Source organism: Marmota monax, unplaced genomic scaffold, assembly GCF_021218885.2.
Source record: "Marmota monax isolate L192 unplaced genomic scaffold, Marmota_monax_Labrador192_F-V1.1 WCK01_AAM20220418_F8-fsc00129, whole genome shotgun sequence".
Classification (NCBI taxonomy): Eukaryota; Metazoa; Chordata; class Mammalia; order Rodentia; family Sciuridae; genus Marmota; species Marmota monax.
The window spans coordinates 1,106,407-1,124,040 of NW_026693811.1; the positions used below are offsets into that span (position 1 = coordinate 1,106,407).

The 17,634-nt window shown below is 34.6% G+C and overlaps 1 protein-coding gene across 2 annotated transcripts in view; it reads right to left on the bottom strand.

The window, feature by feature from the left end:
- Window positions 1-17,634, bottom strand: part of Ly75 (lymphocyte antigen 75) — a 136,288-nt gene that overhangs the window by 40,452 nt on the left and 78,202 nt on the right. For both annotated transcript variants that reach the window (XM_046462300.2, XM_046462299.2), the window contains exons 27-34: window positions 17,017-17,184; window positions 15,201-15,317; window positions 11,359-11,553; window positions 8,951-9,177; window positions 7,754-7,922; window positions 6,785-6,934; window positions 3,424-3,546; window positions 1,821-1,988 (exon numbers count right to left, since the gene is read on the bottom strand). In XM_046462300.2, coding sequence (XP_046318256.1) covers window positions 1,821-1,988; window positions 3,424-3,546; window positions 6,785-6,934; window positions 7,754-7,922; window positions 8,951-9,177; window positions 11,359-11,553; window positions 15,201-15,317; window positions 17,017-17,184 — 1,317 coding nt within the window. The remainder of the gene's footprint in view (window positions 1-1,820; window positions 1,989-3,423; window positions 3,547-6,784; window positions 6,935-7,753; window positions 7,923-8,950; window positions 9,178-11,358; window positions 11,554-15,200; window positions 15,318-17,016; window positions 17,185-17,634) is intronic.

Sequence of the window (17,634 nt, forward strand, 5' to 3'; positions counted from 1 at the left end):
AAACTCATTATCAAACATTTAACGCTTCCTTTTCAAATTTATGTTTTTCTTTTCATTCAAATTCTTTTTGTTGTTATAAGAATTTTCTTCCAAAGAAATTAAATTAAAGCACTGTTATTATTTCCACTTTCCTTTACCACCACTTTTCTTTCTTTCCTTTTTTTTTGTTTTATAGTTACACATAGTTGTTGGTTTCATCCTAATAAGCATCCCAATATGCATGGAAATAGATTTCAGTTCCTTACTACTACTCTTTTGGGAGAATCACTTCTCATACATTATCCTCCCCTGGTAGCAAATTGCTAAAAACTGTAAATTGTTGTGTCTGACTTATCTAGGGCCAAATATACTATTATTTGCTTTAAAAATGATTTAAGCCTCAAGAATGACCTCATTTAGCCCCTAGCATTCCCCTTTTCTGTGTGCTGCCCATATGGGTTCATTCTGTTAGAGTTAGAATCCTGCCCATCCCCATCCCGTGGTAGGGGTGGAATCCAGGGCCTTGTGCAGCCAAGAGCCAGCATTCTGTCACTGGCCACATACCCAGCCCTGACCCATGGCTTTAAATACCTTCTCTATGTCAACATCCTGTCTCTCTCACATATTCCACTGCATACTAGAAATTTCCATGTAGCCATCTCTTCCCCATATGGACAACTCAAAACAGCCAAACACAACTCTTAATTTATAATACCCTAACCCTATAGGATTCTAACTTCCCCTGCCCTCCCATGCATGCACCTTGCCAATCTTCCAGTTGCCCCCATACCTTGCTTCCAAGTCTGTCCTGCCTCTGTTACCTTGAAGCTCTTCCTTAAGCTCTGGGCAGGCTCATTCAGCCTTAGGTGCTTTGCTGCCCTGGTTCCTCTGCCTGCTGTGCCTTCCCCTGATCTCTGCTGGGCTGACTTTTCAGATTTCGGTTTCTGTGTCTCCAGCTCTTCCCTCGTAACCTAATCTAAAGCAGCCATCCACCTAGTCACACAGTTTATAACTATCTGACATTTTCTTCTTTTGCAAAGACTGACCTGCTTGTTTATTTATCTTCTTCTACTAGACTGTAAACTCTGTGAGAAGAGGTACCTGATCTGTCTGTTCCCAGGTGCACCCCAGCATGTAGAGCAGGTCACATCAAAGAGGAGACTTATTTGCTAAATGAATGCATGCATAAAAAGATACCAAGTACCTAAAATTGGAGTTTTATCTTTAATATTTATACACCAAAATGGAAAGCTTTATGCTAGGTCTTTCTTTTAAAATGTTAATGTGAAAAATTTAGTTTTCTCCATAAATGAAGTTAAAATATTTTATAGTTATTTTATCTATTAATTCATGATTAAACTTAACTTCAAATTATGATTTCCTTCAGACACCTTGAACATTTGTAAGTATTAAATTTAGTTTTAGATTGTTTTAAAATTAATCATGAGTTTTATGGGAGTGGGGAAAAAGGAAGCAAGTCAACTTCAGAAATAGACCTTTAAGCCTTTATATATTCAAACTAAGAAATAAAATACATCTCAAAAATGTTTTCAAAGAAATTACCTCCCTAATACTCTGGTGGCTTCCATTTTTCTGAGGAAATAATTATATAAAGTTTAGATTATTTAATAGCTTCCTTTGGGATCCCTAGATGTCTTATGCATTTACTGTTTATTATAATCTATTTTTCAGGGAGAAAAGTTCTAAGACTTAATGAAGATTTTTGGATATACTTCATAAATACTTCAGGACCAAGTACAAAAACTTAGCACATAATTGGACAATACATTTATTTTTTGACCTTTTCTGAATGATTTCTTAAGGACAAGTTAGATACTTACCCAGAGGGACTTTGCAGACAACTCTTCCATAGCCACGTGAACACTCAACCTTTTTCCAAGTTTCACTGGAAGCTAACAAAATGCTACATTTTCCATCACCACTCTTACTTTTATTTTCCCATCTGACAAATGTCACTTCTGATCCGTCTAACCAATTCCAAGATTGATCTGAAGAATGACATTAAATATAACTAGATTATTGCCACTAAATTACTGGATTAAAAACATGTGGCTCAAATAACTCATTTACTTAGGATGGTGTTATCCTATGAGAGTCACTATTTAAAAATGAAATCCATTAAAAATGAACAGAAAAAAATTTAAATAAGACATTTAATTACACTTGATGTTACATTTCAAGAACTCAATAGCCATGTGGTTGGTGAATACTATCTTAATGCAGAACTGGAATATTTTCATCTTTGTAGAAAGTTCTATTGGATACTGCTATAGAACATGATGTTTTGATTAATATGCAGGGCGCATGCACATTTATCCTGTGAGAGATTTCTTGGGATCATATTTTCTCTTCTTTAGAAAATTTACTGAAAAAAGTTATGCTGCTGGAGGAGGATGAACCCTAGAAGGCTCAGGAGTCACCCCCTTGACTCCATGTTTGTTTTTTTAGCCCAGGTAGCACCACCTTGTGGTGAGCCTGTGAACACAGGATCATTAAGTCATTTAGAAGGCCAAGTTTGATTCCATTCATGTTTTTGAGAAGTATTTAATATTTTAGAATTCATATTTATTTTAAGTATTTAAAATTCAATTTTGCATAAAGTGTGAAACATACTTCCTATTCTACCAAATTTATATGCTTAACTTCTTTTTTTATCAATTCCAAGTTCACTCTAACCCTGTATTCTTTTTTTTTTTAATATTTATTTTTTAGTTCTCGGTGGACACAACATCTTTATATTTTATTTTTTATGTGGTGCTGAGGATCGAACCCAGCGCCCCGCGCATGCCAGGCGAGCACGCTACCGCTTGAGCCACATCCCCAGCCCCTCACCCTGTATTATTTCTTATTGAAAAATTCTTCTACAAATTCTTTTTAAATTAATTATCTGCAATTTTAGTAACCTATGTGGAAAAAAAATCAATATTAATTTTTTTTTGTTTTGCGGGGCTGGGGATAAAACAATTTTGATCCATGGTAGAATATCCTGAGGGAAAGGAATAACAAGAGGACCCATTTCTGAATAACAGAATTATAAGCTGCAAAATCAAGGAGTGATAGACACTAGGACTCTAAGGGAAGTAAATCATGGGTTCCTTATGGAGACACAGGACACAGCATTGCTATAGGAGAAAAAAAAAATCCTGATGTTGATTCAGGGATCTTAGGAAATAAGCCTGTAGAACAATTTTAGCTGATTCAACCTCATATTCTATTTCATTCATGTTTTCCATCATTATTAATAAATTACTTACATATTCATTCAAAATTTACAAGCCTCCAGAACAGCCAGCAGACCTAGATTATCCATCAATGAGAAACACTGACGTAGCCACCATTTGAAATTCTTTAACAGGGCTGACTTGGTATTTAGGACAAGATAGAACCCTCTCGGCACACTGCACACACAATTGTGTCACTTACCAACAGACTGTTGGGATAATCCAAGCCAGACTCTCATGGTGATGTTATTATTTTCCCTCATCAATGTGCTCACAAATTTATTCTCATTTTCATCCTCTATGGTGACAATAGTTGCAGAATGATCTGTTGAAAGAAAACAAATCGTACTGGCAAGTCATTTATTCTAAACTAGCCATCTGAATACAATATCTAGGATGAACAAGATCACTGAAAAATTCAAGCTTTGCACAGAGACTGTTTAAAAAAATCAGTACTTATGTTAAAATTTAAAAGTATTTCCAAAAATAACAGAAACATTTCTACATTGAAAATTTACATGCAGAAATTTCATATATCTTCAAAATATTTATCTGGCAATATTTTTAAATCTTAGAACTGCCTAAGAAAAATCTTTGTGTTTGGACAGGAGTCATAATAACTGGTAGAAATATGTGTCATCCTGTAGATTTTTTAGCACTCTTTCCTCAACGAACATTTGTATTAGTTTTAAATTTTCTTATTCTAAAATAGAATTAAACACAAATAGGTTTGGGGTACTGGGGAACACTGTCCCTCTGTTAATATTACATATAAATGTACTTTATCACACTTCTTGTAAGTTCCTAAAAATAGCATGGAATTGAATGAATGAATATTCTTGAAGTTTGATAGGTACCCTAAATCTACATATAAAAGAGATTCTGGTTATCACCAGCATCGGGTAAGGAACAAAAATAAGTAATAGCTACTTTTGGAACTCAGCCCCAAATTAAATCAAACAGTCCTCAACAGCAAAAAGCCTATCTGCACTTGAGCTAAAGTATTTATTTTGTAATGGGGACTATTTTAAGAGAGGACAAAGGAAAGGCTTCATCCCTTTATCAAACACTACAATGTGCAGGTGCCTTATATGTTACCTTGTTTAATATATAACCCGATAGACCATGCTGGAAGGTGTTATCACTATTTTACAGACAAGGAAACTGAGACTCAAGGAAATTAAATTGTTAAGGTTTACATAATTTATATAATTATAAAGTCCATCTTAATCTTTTAATAATAAGAATAGTGTGAGGGAGTTCACTATTTGCAGGGCACTGTGCTACCTCTGCATACATGATCTCCCTCCATACATTCCTACAGCCCAAACTACACCAACCTTTGAAGTAAGTACTATTTTCATTCTCACTGTTTGGGTGTGAAAAGCGAAATACTTGAATAACTTCCACTAAGTTAGTGGAAGTGTGTGGGAGGTGGGATTTGAACCCAGTCAATTTCAAAAGCTTAAATGCTGGGCTGGGGATGTGGCTCAAGCGGTAGCGCGCTCGCCTGGCATGCGTGCGCGGCCCAGGTTCGATCCTCAGCACCACATACAAACAAAGATGTTGTGTCTGCTGAAAACTAAAAAATAAATATTAAAAAATTCTCTCACTCTAAAAAAAAAAAAAAAAAAAAAAAAAGCTTAAATGCTTAATCCTCACACTCTGTTTACATTAAGTTTTTCTATTTTCTCCCTTAGGAGGAAGCGGCTTCTGACTTCCAGAGCATATATTCAGTTTATAATAGTTCCCATCATGTATATACATGGGTAACACACAACTGTTCCCACACAAAAGTTTCCATTATGTAGTTAAGCAGTAACTAGGAGACTTTTTAATTAAACAAGTGTCTTCATAAGAGTTAGCAAATAAATTAGCTAAATGTAATTTGCCCGGCTAAATTGCTACCCAAGGATACAGATAAATAATTTCTATCTTTAAAATATTCTAGGTGGTTGCCCTAAAAGTCATTTTACATATTAACTTTAGGCTAAATTTATTCTGAGAGGGAGACAATCATTGCTGCTCTTTCTAAAATATCTAAACCTGAGGACAAAAGTCCTATCACGGTGCTCTGAGGATGTGTGGTGATCCTATTCAGAATGATGGACATCAATCACATGCTTTGATTTTGTTATCCTGGCCAGACTAAGCTTACTTAATAAATAAGTAATGGATGATCTGTAATTTTTTATTTACTACTTAGTCAACTTTTTGAAAAAATTTGCTTCTTACCCCTTTTATTTAAGCATAGCTAGTTATATTAAAAACTATCCTATTGTCATAATTTTTACTTAACAGTTTACTTAGCTTGTTTTTGTTGTTGTTTTGTTTTGTACTGGAGATTGAACCCAGGGATGCTTAACCACTACACCACATTCCCAGCCCCTTTTTAAAAATTTTAAACTTAAGAGAGGGTCTCACTAAGTTGCTTAGAGCCTCAGTAAGTTGCTGAGGCTGGCTTTGAACTTGCAATCCTCCTGCCTCATTCTCCTGAGCTATTGGGATTACAGGTGTGCATTACCCACCCCTTTAAAAATTTTATTTTGGAGACAGGGTCTTCTTGATAAGTTGCTGAGATTGGCCTCAAACTTGTAATCCTCCTGCCTCTGCCTCCACATACTAGGACTGTACATGTGTACCACTGTGCGTGCGTGGTTCACCTAGAATTTTTTATTTACTTCTTCTACTTTTATATTCTATGTACTTATTTTCACATTGATAATTAAAATTTTTTTCTGGCTGCCTTTATTCAGGTTTTTGCCATTAAAATACACATTAAGAAATGATATGCTAACTGGAGCTCTAGCTCTTAGTCTGTATGAGATAAGAACCATAACCGAGGGGTGAAGGAAGCTGGGGTCCCTAAGCTTTCCTAAGGAAGGTGGAACAAAACCACTATTCCAACCCTGGATTGACTCTGGACTTCTACATATAAGAGAACTAGTTATTAATCCACTATTAATTTGGCTCTCAACTGCAGCCAAATATAGATGTTGTTTCCCATCCTTCTATAACAGGTATGTCATTAGAAATACAAGAATACAATACAATAATACAATAATGAGACCAAACTGTTTTCCCATATATTACTAAAAAGTTGTAAGTTTGAGATCTCTCTTTGTGGAACACCAATCCATTAAAGATGGAAGTCACATTTTAAGAAGACATTTGCATTTTGTATATAACATATACATAAAGATAAATGCTAAAGTTATAAAATTTGTAGAATGTTTATGTAATACCAAGCCAAAGATTCTGTCTAGAGAATATATTCTTATCTGCATATGAAAATACATTACGGAAGAGGAGATTCCTGGGTACATGACATCTTACACTGATAATTTTTAATGACTATTCCAAAATTGCATTGAGCTCTTACATCATAAAATACTTAACCATGTCTCTATCCACTGAGCAAATAGTCTATAATACCATTATAAAATGGTGGATACTTTAAAAATATTGTCCAAAATAAAATCATTATTTCAAATTATTTCCTTAAGAAAAATTTCTAAGAATGAAATTATTGAGTCAAAGACAATCAATGGAGTTTAACTCACCAAGTTCTGAACACAGTTGCTTGGCTTCTGAAAAACTGTGCAATGCCTGGTCAGCCATGTAACAGTGATCCCTGTACTGGATCCACTGTGACCCGTTCTCTTTTACTGTTGGACATCTTGAGGAGTATGGATAAGGGGACAGCTCTTTAGCTGTAAAAATGTTAGACACAGAAGTAATAAGGCATAGAGAAAACACTGCTTTTCCAAACTTAATTAAATGTCACTGTTGCTTTGGTGGGTAAGAAGCATCTATCTTAATATGACACAGCACAATCTATGAATACACATTATACTTAGCTTTTTGTGATAATATTTTTAAAACCTGGACAATAAAGGAGAAAAATACTCAGCCAATAAGACGATTTTAGACCAAAGTAAAAACAACTAAAAGGGCAGACTGGGAAAAGAAACAAATATAGTTGGGGTAAGCTTGAAACTACTCTGAAGGTAATAACTAAAATTCTTCCTTTCATTCTTTTAGTTGTAGGTGGACATACTGCCTCTATTTATTATTTTTATGTGGTGCTGAGGATCGAACCCAGTGCTTCACATTTGGTAGGCAAGTGCTCTGCCACTGAGCCACAACTCCATCCCCCTTGAATTCTTTTTAATTTTGATAATATAAGCCCTTTGTTTGCCTAGACACATATAAAAACTATCTTTAGAAGTCATACTCACAAGTAAAAACTTGGTAATTTGGTTTACAAACATATCAGCACAGTAAAATCTCTCTCAAGTCAAAAGGGTAGGTATGTCTTAAAATTCCCTTTAATTCCACTTAAAGCGTTTGATTTTTAATTGTGCTAAGTACCCCAAGAAACCTATGCAATGAAGCTGTGCTGTTATTGTCCATCATTAACTCCAACGGAGGAGCATACCAGAACTAAAAAGTAAATTGCCAACATCCCATTGGTGGGGTACTGATTATCTGAGTCAAGTATGTGACCTGGTTTCAGTCAGTAATCTTACCTTTTGTAGGTTTATAGCAAATAGCACCATCCTTAACAGAGTTGCATTTTTCATGTTTCCAAATTCCTTTTGGATCCAAGACCAAACAATTTCCAGGAGATTTTTGGCCTTTCCATGGGATGTAATCAAGTGCACTGCCATCAGACCATTCAAAACCTGATTCACTTCCCTGTTTTAAGAATAATGGAGACAATCTAAGCTTAGATGTATGCCTTCAAATATGACATAAAGAACAATATACATACTTAAAGAAATATTAGAATGAAATGCTAATTATTTGCTCACAAATATCACAGTTCCAGATATATACTATAGATCTGGACATATTAGATCTATATAATAAGAAATTTACTTTTGATGCAGTGATTTGGTACTTTTGCTCTGGCATTATTTAGGTAAGAATTTAAATTTATGGATTTATTTTTTTAAAGGATAAGTTTTACATAACACTTGAAATTAAATGACATTCAGTATCTTCCACTTATCATAATTACATATTTATATTCCCAATCTTCATATTGCTCTAAATATTGTTTTTTGTGTTTTATGGGTTTGTGGTTTGTGTCTGGCTACAATTTCCACATTACAGAGGCCATCAAACAGCAGGGCTAGAAAAGGAAAATACTTCCCAAGAAAATCAAAATGGAAAGACTACATTAATTAATAAAATTAAAACAATAGCACTGATACATATATCAGCAGGACATTAATCTTAAGCAGTGCTAATTTCTAGCAGAAAAGTGAAAAGAAAGTGTTCATATAAGTCCTACCTGTGTTGAGAAATTTACTGGGCAACTTACATAAATTCTTGTGTTAACATCTCAGTGAAAATATTATTACCCTGATTTTACATATGAGGAAATTGGGTTACAATGGTTAAATAAGATGCTCATGATCAACTAGTAGAAATGGAAGACAGTTATTAGTACTGAAACTCAAATTTTTCTGCTTTTACTTCTTTTTCACCAGCTTTGTAACTGGTCAGCCCCAAAGAGGCTATAGAGGTACTGTTGAGAAATGGATCCTTGGGTGCTTGGGATGGTGGCCATTTGCCCCAGTGCATTCTTCAAATATAATTTTCTACTTGTTCCATGATGGAGTTCTAGGACTTAATCTGATATTGTGCTTTGAGTTAATATCTAATGTCAAGTTTCCAACCTTCAAAGTAACAGATTTGGAAAACAAAGCAAGACTTACATCATGACTTGAGAGCCCAACCCACAGTGGAAATCCATCACGTTTTACAATATCTTCCAAGAAGACTTGGCCATTTTCATTATGAACACTTGCCAAATGACCTCCACTTTGAGAACATGTCTTTAATGCTTCATACCATGTTAGCTTTTTCTGGACAACATTATAAATACCATCTTCATATGGAATAAGCTGTGGCAATGTAGTATTATGTTCTTCTTTGTAGTCAACTGGAACATTTAAAATAAGTGTTAGTAATTAAATTTAAATTATTTCAAATACATATTTTGGATAAAATGGCATGCAACCATTTAAAAATTAAACTGATTTCAATAAGGATAGTCAAAAGCATACTTTATTTTTCTATTGTCACAGGACATATAATAGACTCTTACATATTATAGTTGTCTGGTTGATTTTTTTTAAAGGCATAAACATCGTCTTTATTTAAGAAGCTCATGTAATATTTGGAGACAGAAAACAGCAATACCTGAAATTATGACAAAACTGCTAACCACTAGGATATGAGATTGACTGCGAAGGAGAGATTTATCTGTATTCATGCCTGCTTGGAAAACCAGGTCTGGAAATTCAGGGGAAATTAAGACTAAGGAGAAATAAGTTATCTAGAAAGTAAGGAAGCGCTGAAAAAACAAGCAATAGGCAACAAAACCCCACAATGATGAGGCTATTTCAAAGGGACACTGCAGCCAAAGGAAAGAGCAAACAACCAGGAGTGCACCCTAGGACTAGAAGGTGAGGCAAAAGTAAGAATAAAAAGAAGTATGGCAACAAGGAAGTACTAAAAACAAATAATCAGAAGTAAATGAGGCATAAATAAATGTAAATATATAAATAAAATATATAAAACATAAAATAAAAAAATAAAAGATGTATAAATAAGTGACCAAATTTTAAATGGAAGAAGACAGATCTCTTATGCAGAATTCCAAGTAATTCATATAGATACTCCCTCCTCAGGAAGGTAGAGGATAACAGTCTATCCCATATGTATGGACTGCGCACAGTAACTCCTTTACAAAGAGTACAGCGTGGAGAGGAGGAAAGGCTACTGCACAGTAGAGAAACCTAATAAATACTACCTTGGGCCAAGCTACCAAGGTTAAAATCTACAGTGATAAGACATATTGCTTGTACCATTCATGCCACGATGAAAACAGCACCTTACATCTGAGGTCCCCCTACTAACTCAAAGCTCCAGTTTAATCACGAGAAAAACATCAGCCAAACCAACTAAGGGATCTTCTACAAAACACACCACCAGTGCTCCTGAAAACCGTCAAGGTCGTCAAAAACAACAAAAATCTGAGGAAACATCACCACCAAGGGGAGGCTTAAGGGATGTGATGGCTGAATGCAATGTGCCATCCTGGATAGAATCCTCAACAGAAAAAGGCATTTGGTAAAAACTAAGGAAATAATGTAGATACTTTAGCTAATAACAATGTATTAATACTGGCTTATTCATTGTGACAGATATGCCATGCTAATGACATCAGGGGTGAGTGGTTGAGATTATATATTGTGCAGCTTTTCATAAAGCTATTCTAAAATGAAAACTTTATTAAAAATGAAAAAAGAGAAGAAAATGAAGAGCTTCTTGTACCTTAAATAAAGGTACAAATATGATGCTGGATGTACTCTACACAGGGAGACAATTTAAGAAGTCCAGCCTGAGGAAAAAAATGCTTAAGGAGCAAGAATGGGAAACAGATGGGGGCTGGGAGGAGGCCTAGAAATAGGGAAGAGAGGCTGGTGTCTGAGGTTGCAAAAATTTACATGGACTCCCAGTAACTGATAAGAGAGGATGCCAGGATGCTCTTCTGCAGCACTATGAGGGGAGTTGATCAGCCAGGATGCAACTGTGATGTGCTCTGTAACAGCAGAGAGCTGAGAGCAGGTTGAGAGCTGAGAGCAGTCTTCAGCGGTGAAAATTTAAACATGCATTTCAAAATGGGTTTATTTAAGGATTAGGCAAGGTCAAGAGACATTAATTTTGCCTGGAATGTCAAATCTCTACCCAAACATTCCTTCTTATTTTCTTATTTTTTTCTTCTCCATCCTTTAAGGCCCAACCAAGTGTCACTTCCTCCCGGAGGCATTCCTTGCTTTCATTATTCCTGTTTTTGTTCAGCTCTTTTGTTTGTACCAAAAAATCTAACACTATCTTACCTACGACAAGGAGGTTAATGATGTCTCTCCGTCTACATTTTACTCCTTCAGGAAGAGGCCAGGACACCCGGGCCCCAGGCTTTCTCCTCCTCTGTAACCTGTGCAGCACCTGTCCTGGGACTGTATGAAGCTCACTGCACAGGTGCATGATTCCCACCTGTGCAGCTTCGCCTTATACTCTCCTTCCTTGGAATGGAAACCCACCTTTGCATACTTACCCATTTCAATTTTACAAGCAAGAATGCTGTGCTGGTAAAATTTGAGTGTTTCTTCAACAACATTAAAGGTCTGAATATCCCAGAAGCCGTCAGTACTCAACCCAGCCAAAAACTTGCCATTTTTTACAGTGGGTCTTCCTGCTCGCCAGTGTGTATAAGATAGCATGGTCTTATCAAACCACATCAGAGAATTATCTAGAAAGGTATATATTTTTACTATGCTTAGAGATTAAATCAAAACTTACAACAGGGTTAATATTTCAAACAACCGATTTTTCTGTCTCCTTTTCCTTCCTTCTAAAAGGTTGGATGATTATGTATATCTCTTTAAAATAGTTTCTGATTATAACAGTAAATCATGCTTATTTCTAATTTGGAAAATATAAATTATAAACATTAAGATCGAAATTTACCTATAATTCCATCCTTCAATAACTTAATGTTTTATTATTTTTTTGTGAAATATCCCTTTCTCTGACATGTATTTAATTGCAATGGAAATTAACAGCTATTTTATAAAAAATATGGATATATTACAAAATTATGACAGAAATCTTCTCTCTGGACATAAGCTCTACAGAATTATGCCTACTCCTGCTTAATGGATTTAAAGAAAGATAATAAAATTCAATGTGGAAACTATAGTTTTCTCAAAAAAATGATGCTGAACAACTGGATATCCACATGCAAAAACTAATGAGGTTGTGTCCCATGCTGTCACCACATACAAAATTAACTCAAAGGGATGGGGATATAGCTCAGTTGGTAGAGTGCTTGCTTCATATGCCTGGATTCAATCCCTAGCAACACACACACACACACACACACACACACACAAAATTAACTCAAAATAGGCTACAGACCTAAATGTAAGAGCCAAAACTATCAAACGTTTATAATAAAACACAGAAATAAGTCTTCATGACCCTAAAATATGCAAAGCCTTCTTAGACATGCACAAGTAGTGAAGGGAAAAATATATAAATCATACTACATCAAAACAAAAAAAATTTGTGCTATCATGAAAGTGATGGGAGAAAATACTGGCACATCATTTATCTGACAGGGGGTTTATATATTTTATTAGGAATTATATACCTGAGGTGTAAATCAAGAGAAATAGAAACATGTACACACAAAAACTTACACATGAATGTTCAGAGAAGCATTATTCCTAATAACCAAAAATGTAAAAACAACCTGACTATCCACCAGCTAATGAATGGAAATAAAATATGGTATACCTATAGAATGGGACATTATTTGGCCACAGAAAGGAAAGACATACTGATACATGCTACAATATGGATGAACTTTGAAAGTTTGACGCTAAAGTGAAAGAAGCCAGTCCCCCAAATATCACATATTGTATGACACCATTTATATGAATTGTCTAGAATAGGCAATTTGTAGAGACCAACAGTAGACTGGTGGTTGCTGAAGTCCTGAGACTGATAAGGAATGGGGAGGGGCGGGAAGAGAATACTAATGGGTAAGGTGTTTCTTTTTGAGACAGTGATGGCTGCACAACTCTGTGACTGCATTAAAAGCCATTAAACTATACACTGTAAGTGGCTGGATTATATGGTACAGGCATGTCTCAATAAACAGTTTCAAAAAAAAAAAAGATGCTAAGTTTGTTAAAATTATAGGCTGGAATGAAAAGTGATGCCATCATTATCTACCATACCCACTGCAGTCCTGGTCACTTCTACCTTTCACTGATTAACATCTCCCGGAGCAAGCAATACACCTAAGCATTGGCCGGCACCAAGAGCTCACACCCCAAGGCTGTGCGTATGACTTGGTTCTTACTTGTTGCTTTATAACACCTTAGTTTCCCAGTTCCTTTTTCCTTTTTTGGATCTTCAAAAGTTACCAGTTTTCTAAACAATACAACAGGCAGTGATATATTTCTGTGAGGAAAGGTCACTTTTTCACCTAGCTGGTAGTGTCTCTCAGCTGCCATATTGACTCGGTAATTCCTATTCAAGGCCCCACTGCTGAAAAATCAGAAGGTTTTAAAAACCAAAGCTCTTTTATAAGTGCTATATACAATTAAATATTCTGTAAGTATTCTAATGTAACTAAAAACAGTGACTTATGGATATTAATTAAGTCAGGAAAAATTAAATTTAAACCAAATTTAGTGTTTGGAAAAAATCCTTCTATGTCTCTTCATATGTCTATATATTTTAGTAAAATTTTTGTTACCTATACATTTTATAAAAGTTTAGATAACCTGAAGTCTTTGGATATGAAAACACTTATTTTTAAAGTGCTTTATGTGTTTTTTTATTGATTTTTTAAAAAATAAATTACAGTGGAATGCATTACAATTCTTATTACACATATACAGCACAATTTTTCATCTTTGATTGTATATAAAGTATGCTGACACCAATTTGTGTCTTCATACATGTACTTTGGATAATGATGTCCATCACATTCCACCATCTTTTACAGAACTTAGAATATGTTTCCTGTTGTTTCTGATGATATAACTACAAATAACATCTGAGTACACAATTTCAATCTCTGAATCCTGGGTTTGTTTTCTAATGCTCAATACAAGACTGTTGTTTCTTCAGTCACTTTCAGGCAAAGTCTATTCTATCATGTTTTTCTCCATTTTTTTCTTACCCCTAAAATTTAAACTGTACTCACGTGCTATTGAAGAAAAGCACTGGGCCAATTAAGTCCTACTATGATGAACTAACTCATCCTCAATTATCAGATCAAGGCTTACATATTGCTTCACAGTTTAATCTTCATTAACTCACATTTAAATAAATAAATAAACATTTAAAGAAAATGGTGGCAACCCTATCAAGCAGTTAGGTTACCAAAGAAAAAAGCATACATTTTTTAAAATGGTCAGATTTGGGCTGGGGTTGTGGCTCAGAGCACTCGCCTGCACATGTGAGGCACTGGGTTTGATCCTCAGCACCACATATAAAAAATAAGCAAATATAATAAAGGCATGCTGTCCATCTACAACTATAAAAAAAAAAGTCAGATTTGAGTAACTTAGCTTCCTTTTCTACCCTACTTCTGGCTTCTTGTCCTGTGCCCCCTTCTAGATGAAATGTATGTTTTCCATACTTTGTGCCCACAGAAAGATTTTCTTTTGTATAACTGCATAACTGTCATGGTTTTCAGTTTATCTCTGAGTAACTTTCTAAATTGGTCATGTGTCTCCTATATTAGATGCAGTGCTTTAAAATTTTCTCATCAATCAAATTTTGGATTAGTGTTGTTTAGTCCTACTTTCAAATGTTCGATTCCTCTGTAAGACCAGGGGTGTTGTTTTCCTGTTTCTTATTACCCTATGCCTACCTCAAGCCAGTGCTATAAACCCAAAGGTGAAACATTAATAAAAGTGTAATTCTGTTGTCATTCATTTCACATAGTTAGTTGAGATATAAAGTAAGTACTAGACATTTATATGTGAGTGTGGTCATTTTTAGTTAGTCTTGAGTTTCCAGAAGGAAGAGTGGAGGACAGAAATTTTTTTCCACTATTTAACTCTTAGCTTGGTGGTAAAGGTATAACAATGGCATTAGCAGAGACATAAAAACTATCTTGGTATGTGTATAAGTTAGATCAAGTACATAGTTACGCTTTTAAAAATTTTTGGCAATACTAGCAATCAAACACAGGGCCTCATACATGTTAAGCAAGGGTTTTACCACAGAGCTATATCCCCAACCCCTGTATAATTATATTTTTTGTATATTGATAAATCACATACTTTGAAGAACTAGACTTCTACAGTTTGACAAGAAGGCTATAATGAAGGGCTAATATACACAGAGAAAATTGGCAGATTTACAACTTACTTTCATAAGTTATTCCTAACATGACCCATGAAGCCATGTAATTGAAGTATAGAAGTTGTTCAAGAACAAAGTTATTCTCCTTTTCATCTCGAATACTCAACATGTGTGATTGTGAATCTGTTAAATAATAAAGTTGATAATTTTAATAATTAATTATCCAGAACATTTTATTTTGTTTGACAAATTTAGAAAGTTTTATTCCCCAATTTAATATTCTTCAAAACATATGCAATATTGAAAAATTAGAAAGACACAAAACTGAAGCTATCTCATTATACTAAAATGAATAAATTAAATATTCAAACATTTAAATATTAAATGTGGTCCTACAGTGTAGTGGAAAACTAGTATCCAAGTAAAGAATTTTAGACATTGATTCATTTAACTTTCCTCATTTAGAGCTCATCATCCAGGTGGCACAAATCCACCTACATTAATGACATATTATCAAGAGATTACTCTGTAATTTAAAAAAAGCCTTTGGCCAGGCATGGTAGTGCACATCTATAATCCCAGCAGCTGGGGAGGCTGGAAGGATCGCAAGTTCAAAGCCAGCCTCAGCAATGGCAAGGTGCTAAGCAATTCAGTGGGACCCTGTCTCTAAATAAAATACAAAATAGAATTGGGGATGTGGCTCGGTGGTTGAGTGCCCCTGAGTTCAATCCCTGGTACCAAAAAAAAAAAAAAAAAGCCTCTGATATGGACTGTAAGACAACTTCCTATTAGGGCTAAAAAAAAAAAAAAAAAAGACTACTTTTTTTTTAATCTTTTTTTTTTTTTTAAGTTGTAGTTGGACACAATACCTTTATTTTATTTGTTTATTTTTATGTGGTGCTGAGGATTGAACCCAGTGCCTCACACGTGCTAGGCAAGCACTCTACCGCTGAGCCACAACCCCAGCCCCAAAGTCTAGTATTTCAGGAAATTAGCAAGGGGCCATCTCAGACAAGATCTACATGGATAAAATTTTTGCAAACTGGTTTAAACAGAGATAAACTAGTTCATTTATGCCAGTATTAAAATAGGCTAATGGGGCTGGGGATGTGGCTCAAGCGGTAGCGCGCTCGCCTGGCATGCGTGCAGCCCGGGTTCGAGCCTCAGCACCACATACAAACAAGGATGTTGTGTCCGCCGAAAACTAAAAAATAAATATTAAAATTCTCTCTCCTCTCTCAAAAAAATAAATAAATAAAATAAAACAGGCTAATGACTTGGAGAATGTCAAACAAAAGGTTTTGGAGGACATCTGTTTTGCAGGACATCTCTCAAGACTAATGTTACACAGAGAACACTTTGGGGAATAATGGCTTGATATTTTCCAAAGGTACTTCCCACAGAGTTCACAGTTCCAAAAGTTCTGTTGTATAGAAGTCATAAATCTTCAATGGATTTCATAGGAAGTATCTCGAGTCTTGAGAGCCCAAAGTGTAAAATGTACATTTCTTTTAAGCATGGCTGTTACTCAGTGCTATTTCTAAGCTTTTGACCACTTGAACTAACCTTTTTTCACTTTTCCCTTTGTCTAGCTTGTTTGACATCCAGTTTTCTGTTCTCTAGTATTATTTCTTTTCCTTAAGATGAACCCATCTTGTTCACACATATAAAGACAGACTAGTTCTCAAATGGATGAACAAAGAAATTAATTTAATACTTGTCATTGGAACCAAACACAAAATTTTATATATTGTCATTCATAATGTGGAAATAAGGAGATAAATATTTTTAAATCAAATTACTAGTGCTAATTAGAAATATTTATAACAGTTTTTTTTTAATTAGTATGATACAAAATATAATAACAGTATAATATACTTACTCAGTTTCTGGCACTTAGAATGAACTTCATCCTGTGTTGTTGCCATATGTCTATTCTTTGTTATCATAAAATTATAGCAAGAGTTCTGAAATGATATCCACGGAGTATTTAGAACAGGAGATGGACATTTAATACTTTTGACTTGTTTGACCTCTTTTTCAGTGTCATCTAGAAAAAACAGTAAATGATAAAAATTCTAATTTTAGATGTAAATGTTAAACCCTGTTCATAGTCATTAGAACTAATTTGTAAGAAATATTTAGGAAGTCAAGTAGTAATAGCCTGGTGATGCTTGTTTTTCTGTTTATATTCAAATATTATGTATTGAAAACTGTCTTTCTGTAGGGAAGAAATTTTCTTTCCCCTATTGTAAAATATAAGAATGTAAAAAATTAGGTGTTTTTAGATTAAATGCAGTTTCTGTCTTCCTGCATTATGAAATATCAAGTACAAGGGGCCACCTTAGAGAAATTATACAAAACTATTAATTAACAAGCACTTCACTATAACTTTAAAAATTCATTTTCAAATTTTTAATTACTGACATCTCTAATTTAATTATTATTTATTTATTTTTGGTACCAGGGATTGAATCCAGAGGCACTCAACCACTGAGTC